We start from the raw sequence: 9,302 nt of genomic DNA on the forward strand, positions 1-9,302 counted from the left end.
GACCAGGAGGACCGTTTCTTACCCTGGGGAGGGAGGCAGTTGGATTTTGCCGCTTCCAAAAATGCATAGCACTGAGGTAGACTGGATCATTAATTACAGTGCCAAGGGGGTGCACGCACATGCGTGTGCACACCACACAGACACATAATCCCACTAGTGCCCAAAAGGGCAAATATAAAGGGTTTATTATAAAATAATGTATGAGCTTAGAAGTAGCAGAGCACACAATGATCTCCTGGGCCTCATGTTCTTCATGGAGAACTGTGCTTAAGAAAGCTCTTCAGCCGGCTGGTGTGGCTGAGGTTGAGCGTCCACCCATGAACCAGGAGGTCACAGTTGGATTCCTCATAAGGGCACATGCCGGGTTGCGGGGCTGGATTCCCAGTAGGGGGCGTGCAATCGATGATTCTCTCTCATCATTGATATTTCTATCTCTCTCCCTCTCCCTTCCTCTTTCTGAAATCAATAAAAATACATATTTTAAAAAAAGAAAGTTCTTCAGTAAAGAGGGGTCCCACCTTCCTCTCCTCCCCCATCCAATGCTCCCTCAAGGGGTCAGAGAATATATGCAGCCTTGGAGCATGAAAGCAACCTGGCCAGGAAGTGGTCTTGCTAGGATAGGGAGCCTCCAGAGCCCCCTAACTGGTGCCACCCAGTTCGTCCTTTGTGCCAACTCAGAATCTGTAGGGCAGTGATTTTCCACCTTTTTCATCCCATGGCACACATAAACTAAATTACTAAAATTCTGCAGCACACCAAAAATATATACTTTTTGCCCATCTGACAAAATAGGTATAATTTTGATTCATTCACACCAGATGGCTGTTGTTGTGTTGGCTGTTGTCATTTTTAAACGTGACAGTCGGAGGAAAGCGGTCAGTGCCCCTGACTAAATAGTCAGGTATTGCATGTTTTACAAATTCTTCCGGCACCCCAGTGTGCCTGCCGCAGCACACGGGTTGAAAATTGCTGATATGGGGAGTAGGTAAAGAAACAGCCTTCAGGGCAAACCCAGTTTGTCTTTTACCAACTCTTCATCGAGTAAAATGAAGGAGGTAGTAAAAACACCTCTTCAAACATATCAATGTCAGGAAAGATAAAGAAGGCTGATAACTACACCAGATTAAATAAAACAAGACAAATATTATACCCAATGCTGGATGGGATCCTGGATCAGGAAAGTAAAATTGCTCTAAGAGGACATTTTTGGTACAACTGATAAAATCTGCATGTGGGTTATATATGGATAGTTTGTACCAATATTGAATCTTATATAAAAGTGTACTGTTTACGAAAGAGAATGTCTTTATTCTTTAGAAATACACCCTGACGGATGTAAGGTCATGATATATGCAACCTGCTCTCAAATGGTTCAGGACACCCACTGACACGGACACGTGTGAGGGGTTGGGGAGTGATTAGCAAGCATGAGGCAAATGCAGCCAAATGTCAGCAACTGGTGAGCCTGAGTGAAGGTATCCTGGAGTTCTTTGTGCTATTCTGCAAGGTTGACATTATCTCAGACTAAAAAGTTTTAAAAAATGAATGAAGTTGATACACTTGTTAATATGGATTTATCTCCAACCATATCACTAGTAAGTCCGAAAGGCAAGATGCCGGAGAGTTTGCCTATAGTATGCACCCCAATGATGTCCAAATGGTTTTAAAAACATACAGGTATGACCGGGCTACACAAAGACATTAAGAATTCTTTCTTGCCCTAGCCAGTTTGGCTCAGTGGATAGAGCGTCGGCCTGTGGACTCAAGGGTCCCAGGTTCGATTCCGGTCAAGGGCATGTACTGTGGTTGCGGGCACATACCCGGTGGGGAGTGTGCAGGAGGCAGCTGATTGATGTTTCTCTCTCATTGATGTTTCTAGCTCTCTATGCCTCTCCCTTCCTCTCTGTGGAAAATCAATAAAATATATATATATTTTTTAAAAAGAATTCTTTCTTTGACACCTGGCAACTCTATTTGGTGTTTGTGGTCTATTTTCAGAGCTGCTTCTTGAAGTCACCTCAAGGAGGTGGTTCTACGGGACTGGCATCCTGCTCCCTTTGCCAGTGAAGTTCTCCTGATCAGTGGACTCTGGTTGAAAGTGCATTTTATGTTTGATACTGATAAGTAAAAACAAACAAACAAACAAAAAGGTATCTAGAAACTTTTCGAACCTTAAGTCTAATTTTTATCGTTTTTAAACTTCTCTACAAACACACATTTAACTCGTCTACAGAAATATCAGTCTTGTTTTTTCCTTTCCAATCCCTGTGACTTTTATTTCTTCCCTTTTGAACTAGCTGGCACCACCAGGAAATAGAAATGGGGTGGTAGATATCCCTAACTCATTCCTGGACTAAGAGAAAAAGCTTTGAATAATTCACCACTAAGTATGGTGTTTGCTAAAAACATAGGTTTTGTTTTTTGTTTTTTGGGGGTTTTTTAGAGTTGTAATCATGAATGGATATTGAGTGTGGTCAGGTTTTTCTGACTTTTGAGATAATCATGAGATTTTTCCCCCCTCTTTATTCTGTTACTAGTGGCCTGGTGCACGGATTTGTGCACATTGAAAGGAAATTAATTAGAAGAAATATTTTAATATCGCTATTTGTGACTTGCTAATGAAAATAGGCTTCTATCGAGTCTCCTATGTACCTACTCCAGGACTTCTGTGAGGATCAAATGAGATGAGGCATGGGAAAATGCTTCACAAACATTTGGTTGATGTTGTAATTTGTAAAATGTTTGCACCTGGCTATAAAGTAAGTCGTATTCCTGGGCTGAAGAAACTCCAAGGAGGCTAGTCGCTAGGGAGAGGAAGCTGGGAGTTGCTACGTGACATCATTACCTGACGCCCACAGCCACCATTTCTGGGCTGGGCTGGGCTGTGGGCCGCATTTTGCACCATGGGGTCTTCGCAGTATTGGCTGCAATTTGGTGGGATGTTGCTCTGGGGTGGTGGCAAAGCCTGTGTCCCTTGGGGGAAGCCGAGTGTTGGTTTGTTGGCTCCAGGTCTGTGGTGCTGTTTATTTTTAAATGGCCATGGCAGCTCCTGTGTTGAGTGTCTGCTCCCTGGTGGTCAGTGCGCATCATAGTGACTGGTCAGATGGACGGACACTTAGCCTTTTATATATATATATACTAGAGGCCCGGTGCACGAAATTCGTGCACGGGGGCGGGGAGGTGTCCCTCAGCCCAGCCTGCACCCTCTCCAATCTGGGACCCCTCAAGGGATGTCTGACTGCCCGTTTAGACCCGATCCTGGTGGGATAGGGCCTAAACGGGCAGTCGTACATCCCTCTCACAATCCAGGTCTGCTGGCTCCCAACTGCTCGCCTGCCTGCCTTCCTGATTGCCCCTAACCACTTCTGCCTGCCAGCCTGATCACCCCCTAACCACTCCCATGCCAGCCTGATTAATGTCTAACTGCTCCCCTGCCAGCCTGTTTGCCCCCAACTTCCCTCCTCTGCTGGCCTGGTCACCCCTAACTGCCCTCCCCTGCAGGGTTTATCGCCTCCAACTACCCTCCCTTGCAGGCCTGGTCCCTCTCGACTACCCTCCCTTGCAGGCCTGGTGCCTCCCAACTGCCCTCCCCTGCTGGCCATCTTGTGGTGGCCATCTTGTGTCCACATAGGGACAGGATCTTTGACTACATGGGGGCAGCCATCTTGTGTGTTGGAGTGATGGTCAATCTGCAGATTACTCTTTTATTAGATAAGATAGAGGCCTGGTGCATGGGTGGGGGCCAGCTGGTTTGCCCTGAAGGGTGTCCTGGATCAGGGTGGGGGTTCCCTTGGGGCGTGGGGCAGCCTGAGCGAGGGGCCTGTGGTGGTTTGCAGGCCAGCCACGCCCCCTGGCAACCAAAGCAGAGGCCCTGGTATCTGGAATTTATTTACCTTCTACAATTAAAACTTTGTAGCCTGGAGCGGAGCCAAGCCTCTAGTTGTAAATAATTCTGCAATGAAATAGGAGTGCATATGTCTTTTCAAAGGAGTATTTTGGAATTCTTCAGATAAATACCCAGAAGTGGAATTGCTAGGTCATATGTTCTGTTTTTAATGTTCTGAGGAATCTGTATACTCTTTTCCACAGTGGCTTGGCTGCACTAATTTACATTCCCTACAGTGCATAAGGGTTCCCTTTTCTCCACAATTTCGCCAATGCTAGTTGTTTGTTGATCTATTTATGATAGCCATTCTGACAGGTGAAGTGATATCTCCTTAAACTCCTCTTTTCTTAACAATATTGTTTTGATAGGTGGGAATTCTTAAGTCAATCTGATTTTTTCCTTTGTAAACTGTTTTCTCCTTTATTTGCAGTCACCAAAAGGTGGCATAAAGTAGGACCTTTTCTCTTTCTTTCTTTCTTTCTTTCTTTCTTTCTTTCTTTCTTTCTTTCTTTTCTTTCTTTCACTTTGGAACTTCTATAGATATTCTCATTCATTAATCAGAAAAGACTGTGCATCTGCTTTGTGTCAGTCACTGTGCCAGGTGTTGAATAGTGATTAAGACACAAGTCTTGGCACCTGGGGGCAGAGCGCTCTCATGGGTAACAAGTTTGACGGGGATGCTGGCCTTCCTGGACTGTGCAGCAGTTCAAGGAGGCAGCGGAGAAGGGCGAGCTGGCCCTCTGCATGCCCTACACCATCCACATGGGGGACAGCATGATGGAGACCTGGGAGCCAGTGAGTTCTACTCCATCAGAACCTGCCTGAACACAGAGGAGCAGAGGACAAAGGCACTCAAGCTCATGCTTACAGATTTTAAGTCAAGTCTCGCTGGGGTCTCTTTAAGTCCCAGAGTTGCGCCCTGCCGAAGGGAGTGCTGCAGGCCACCTTTTCACCAGGTTGAAAGCCTTGGTGGCCGAAGCTCTGGACTTCACCCAGCTCTTCACCCAACCAGAGACCGAGACTTGCAGCCGCTGCGCCTGGTACATCCATCTCCCATATGTTCAGCGGTGAGGATGTGCTCTATGAGGGAGTGTCCACTGTGTACCCCACTCTCATCAACAAGGCCGCCTACCACGAGAAGGGCACTGCCTGCTTCCAGACTGAGAAGCTCACATTCTTAGTGCCCACCCTGACCCCTCTGGCCCCGCCCCCAACCCCACCCGGCTCCCTAACCCAGGCCACACCTGCCCTGCTCAGCCCTCCCTCCCACCTGAGGCACAATCCCCAGCTCAGGGACCCCTTGGCTACCTGCTATATATCATGATCCTTGCCACACATAATCCACCTCCATGCCTCAGCTTCCCATTCTATGAAGTGGAAGATATCCAGGGAATCTAAAAGCTAAAAATAAATAAATAAATAAATAAATAAGAAGAGAAGCTGTAAACATGGGCAGAGGCCTTGGTATCAGGTTAAGATGCTAAGACCTTATCTTAAGGTAAGATAAGGGCATTAAACGTTTTAAGGAGGGAGGCACCATGATCAGATTTTAGGTTTAGGAAGATTACTCTCATTTCTTCTCAGCCTTTTGGCTAAGATCAAGTGTAGAAAGATTACTCTTAAGATATGCCCTAACTGGTTTGACTCAGCGAGATAGAGCATTGGCTCTGTGGACTGAAGGGTCCCGGGTTCGATTCTGATCAAGGCCGTGCAGGAGGCAGCCGATCAATGATTCTCTCTCATCATTGAGGTTTCTATCACTCCCTCTCCCTTCCTCTCTGAAATCAATAAAGATATATTTTTAAAAAGCTATGCCTGAAACATTTTAAAGAATGTGCGATGATTGGATTTTCCACTGAGAAAGATTCCTTGTCTAAAACTGCGAAGGGAGGGTAAGGTTTGAGGCGGAGCGTGAGTGATGAGATATGCATTTTAAAACTCACTCCCCTATAGGACCTTACAAAGTATAAATGGAGGAGTAACAGGGGAGCCAGAGGAGACTTAGAGTCAAAGGTGGAAGTCAAGACCTCCACCATGTCCTCCATCCGCTTCGTGTGCCATTTCTGCCGCGGGCCCCTGAAGCTGACTAGTTCCGTGGAGGCCTTGGGCCTTGACCTCAGCCAAGAACCTGCAGCTTCGACATTCCCCTCAGCTCAGGGGGAGCCAGGAGCAGCTCCGGAGGAAGGCTCTGCCTCCAGGATGGAGACAGACCTGGAAGAGCTGCAGGAGAGTGCCTCTGGCTGGACCATCCTTAGTGAGGACGAGATTTCCGGGTCCGGTTCCAGCAAGTTCACCCTGCTCGGGGAGCTGGGCCCTGTGGGGACTCTCAGCAGCATCCAGAGAGCCACGAGGGGTGTTTTTGACGTCCTCACCGGTGAAGAGCTGGACCACCCCCTGTGCGAGGACTGTATGGACAGTCTCCTGGAGCAGCTGGGCGCCCAGCTCAGGGCCTCAGAATCTGACGTTCAGAACTACAAACGCTGTTTGGAGACCAGGGATGGATTAAGTGAGGATGCGAGGGAGGCACTGCAGGAGGAGCTGCAGGCCGTGGAGCTGGAGGAAGCGAGGCTGGTCCAGGAGCTGGAGGAGCTGGAGAAGAACCGAGAAGGGGCCCGTGTGGCTCTGGAGGCAGCCCGGGCAGAGACGGAGACGCGGGAGCAGCAGGAGAGGCAGTCCCACAGGGACCTCAGTGAGGTGCAGTGGCAGCACCTGGAACTGCAGGACGAGCTGCGCAGCGTGGAGGCCCGGCTGCTGTACGCCCAGACCCAGCTCACCGGGCTGAAGAAAACCAACGCCTTCCAGGCCGCGTTTGAGATCCGCTGTGACGGCCCCCTGGCCATCATCAACGGCTGCAGGTTGGGCTGCACCCCCACGGTCCCCGTGAGCTGGGGCGAGATCAACGCAGCCTGGGGGCACGCGGCCTTGCTGCTCCTGGCCCTGGCTCGCACAGTGGGTCTGCAGTTTCAGAGGTACCGGCTCAGCCCCTGCGCAGACCGCTCCTGTCTGAGGTCTTTAACAGACGCCCCCGCGGCGCTGCCCTTGTTCTGCACCTGCGGGCAGAGCCCTCTGCTGGATAGCAAGTTTGATGAGGCGATGGTGGCCTTCCTGGACTGCATGCAGCAGTTCAAGGAGGCAGCGGAGAAGGGAGAGCCGGCCCTCTGCATGCCCCACACCATCCACGTGGGGGACGGCCTGGTGGGAGGCCCGGAAGCCGGTGAGTTCTACTCCATCAGGACCCGCCTGAACACGGAGGAGCGGTGGACCAAGGTGCTCAAGTTCATGCTTACAAATTTTAAGTGCAGTCTCGCTTGGGTCTCCTTAAGGTATCGTCACAAATAACTTCACAGTATTTGAGCATTATGCTAAGTGAAATACGCCAGTCAGAGAAAGAACAAACTATAGAAACACACTATAGAACTGGCAGACAGCTCTGGTTGGGGGTGGAGGGGGTGAAAAAGGGAGAGGGGTGGAGGGATTTGATGGGGGGAGGGGGGGCTATAATCTGATAGAGCACCTTAATTAATGTGAAAAAATAATCCTATTTTAAATCTTAGAACACATATACTTATGTGACCAGGGGGCTAAGTTTCTTCTATATGTGAACAGAGGGTTACGTCTTCTTTTCAAGGCCTGTGTGAAGCGATTAAGGAGGTGAGTCAGCTGTGAATCCAGCAAGCAGAACTGATGAGCAGGGTCAGACCGACCCACCAGGAGTCAAAATATCATCTCATCACCTGATGACTAAGGACACTAGCTGACATCTGCGGACCTCCAGGGCTGCCTCACCCTAGCCCCTTCCCTCTATAATCCTGTCCCCTGCACCTTACTGGGAAGACAGGATTGGAATGCTTGTAAGCGCCCTGTCTTCTTGGTTGGCTGGCCTTCTCAATAAACGCCTTATATGACTCAACCCTGCCTTCATTATTGGACACAACCACAGGCTGCCCGAGCCCAATCGGGGGTTTCCCGTAACAGATTGAGCAAAAAAGAGAATTCAGGGATACTGATAACAGTGTGGTGATTGCATGTGGGGGAGGTGGAGATGTAAGAGGGTATGAGGGGATAAATGGTGATGCAAAATAACAAAATAAAATAAAGGGGAAAAAGCCCTGCCAGTGTGGTTCAGTGATTGAGCATTGACTTATGATCCAGGAGGTCATGGTTCGATTCCCTGTCAGGGCACATGCCTGGGCTGTGGGCTCAATTCCCAGTGTGGGGCGTGCAGGAGGCAGTCAATCAATGATTCTCTCATCATTGATGTTTCTCTCTTTCTCTCTTTTTTATTGATTTCAGAGAGGAAGGGAGAATGATAAAAACATCAATGATGAGAGAATTATTGATCAGCTGCCTCCTGCACGCCCCCCTAGTGGGGTGGAGCCTGTAACCCAGCATGTGCCCTGACGGGGAATTGAACCGTGTCCTCCTAGATCATAGCTCAACGTTGGCTGGGTTCATCATTGATGTTTCTATCTCTCTCCCTCTCTGAAATAAATAAACATATTTTAAAATAAAAAAATAACTTAAAAGTCTTTATATAGTTTACACCCTATCAATTACTTGGATTTATTGTCCTTTCAATTCTTCCTACATATTTTCCATTATTTTGACTTTCTTACACATGCACTTGTATGATTGAGCCCTTGTATGGTGACTTTACTCAAATCCTCTTGATATTTTAGTTTCACATTTATGCTTATGACTACTTCTTACACTCCCCCCCCCCCCCCGCACACCTGAATTTCACTCTTAAAAGTGCCTTCAAATGTTGAGATAAATATGGAGCAGACTTATACAATTTGACACACATTGTACTCAAATACCTATCTCTTAAGCTTGTGCTCATATTTTAACTATACTAAAGTGAAAGAAGCCGAAACCGGTTTGGCTCAGTGGATAGAGCGTCGGCCTGCGGACTCAAGGGTCCCAGGTTCGATTCCGGTCAAGGGCATGTACCTTGGTTGCGGGCACATCCCCGGTGGGGGGTGTGCAGGAGGCAGCTGGTCGATGATTCTCTCTCATCGATGTTTCTAGCTCTCTATCCCTCTCCCTTCCTCTCTGTAAAAAAAAAAAAAAAAAAAAAAAAGAAGTTACACAATCATAAATTCCTTTGCAAAGAGAAAAATCATTGAGAATGTTCTCTATGACCTCCTGGTTCTAAGCCTGTACACCTACTAACTAGCTTATTGGAACTTCCAAGGAGAGAAGGTAGCATGGAGACCTGTGATTTGAATACCTTTATGTGCTTAATACTTAAGGCACTGCACCGTCACAACAATAGGAAGTATTGTCAGAGCGACTTGCTCAATTAGCTGGTCACTCATGGAATAAAGGGCAGAGCAAGAGAGTCCAACTCTGCTCAGCTCCATTTTGCATTGCAGTGTATTTGCAATAATGACAGAATTGAAAGGCACATAAG

General features: G+C 47.9%; 1 protein-coding gene across 1 annotated transcript; it reads left to right on the plus strand.

Annotated features, from left to right (window-relative positions):
* Nucleotides 1-5,848: 5,848 nt before the first annotated feature.
* LOC307098708 (beclin-2-like) lies at nt 5,849-7,225 on the plus strand (the record flags this gene model as incomplete). The annotated part of the gene is made up of 1 exon (XM_079769742.1): nt 5,849-7,225. Exon 1 carries the CDS (start codon nt 5,921-5,923, stop codon nt 7,223-7,225), a length of 1,305 nt encoding a protein of 434 aa, XP_079625868.1. The 5' UTR covers nt 5,849-5,920.
* Between the last annotated feature and the right edge of the window lie 2,077 nt (nt 7,226-9,302).

Source organism: Cnephaeus nilssonii (assembly GCF_951640355.1).
Source record: "Cnephaeus nilssonii genome assembly, chromosome: 4".
In the NCBI taxonomy this organism is placed as follows: Eukaryota; Metazoa; Chordata; class Mammalia; order Chiroptera; family Vespertilionidae; genus Cnephaeus; species Cnephaeus nilssonii.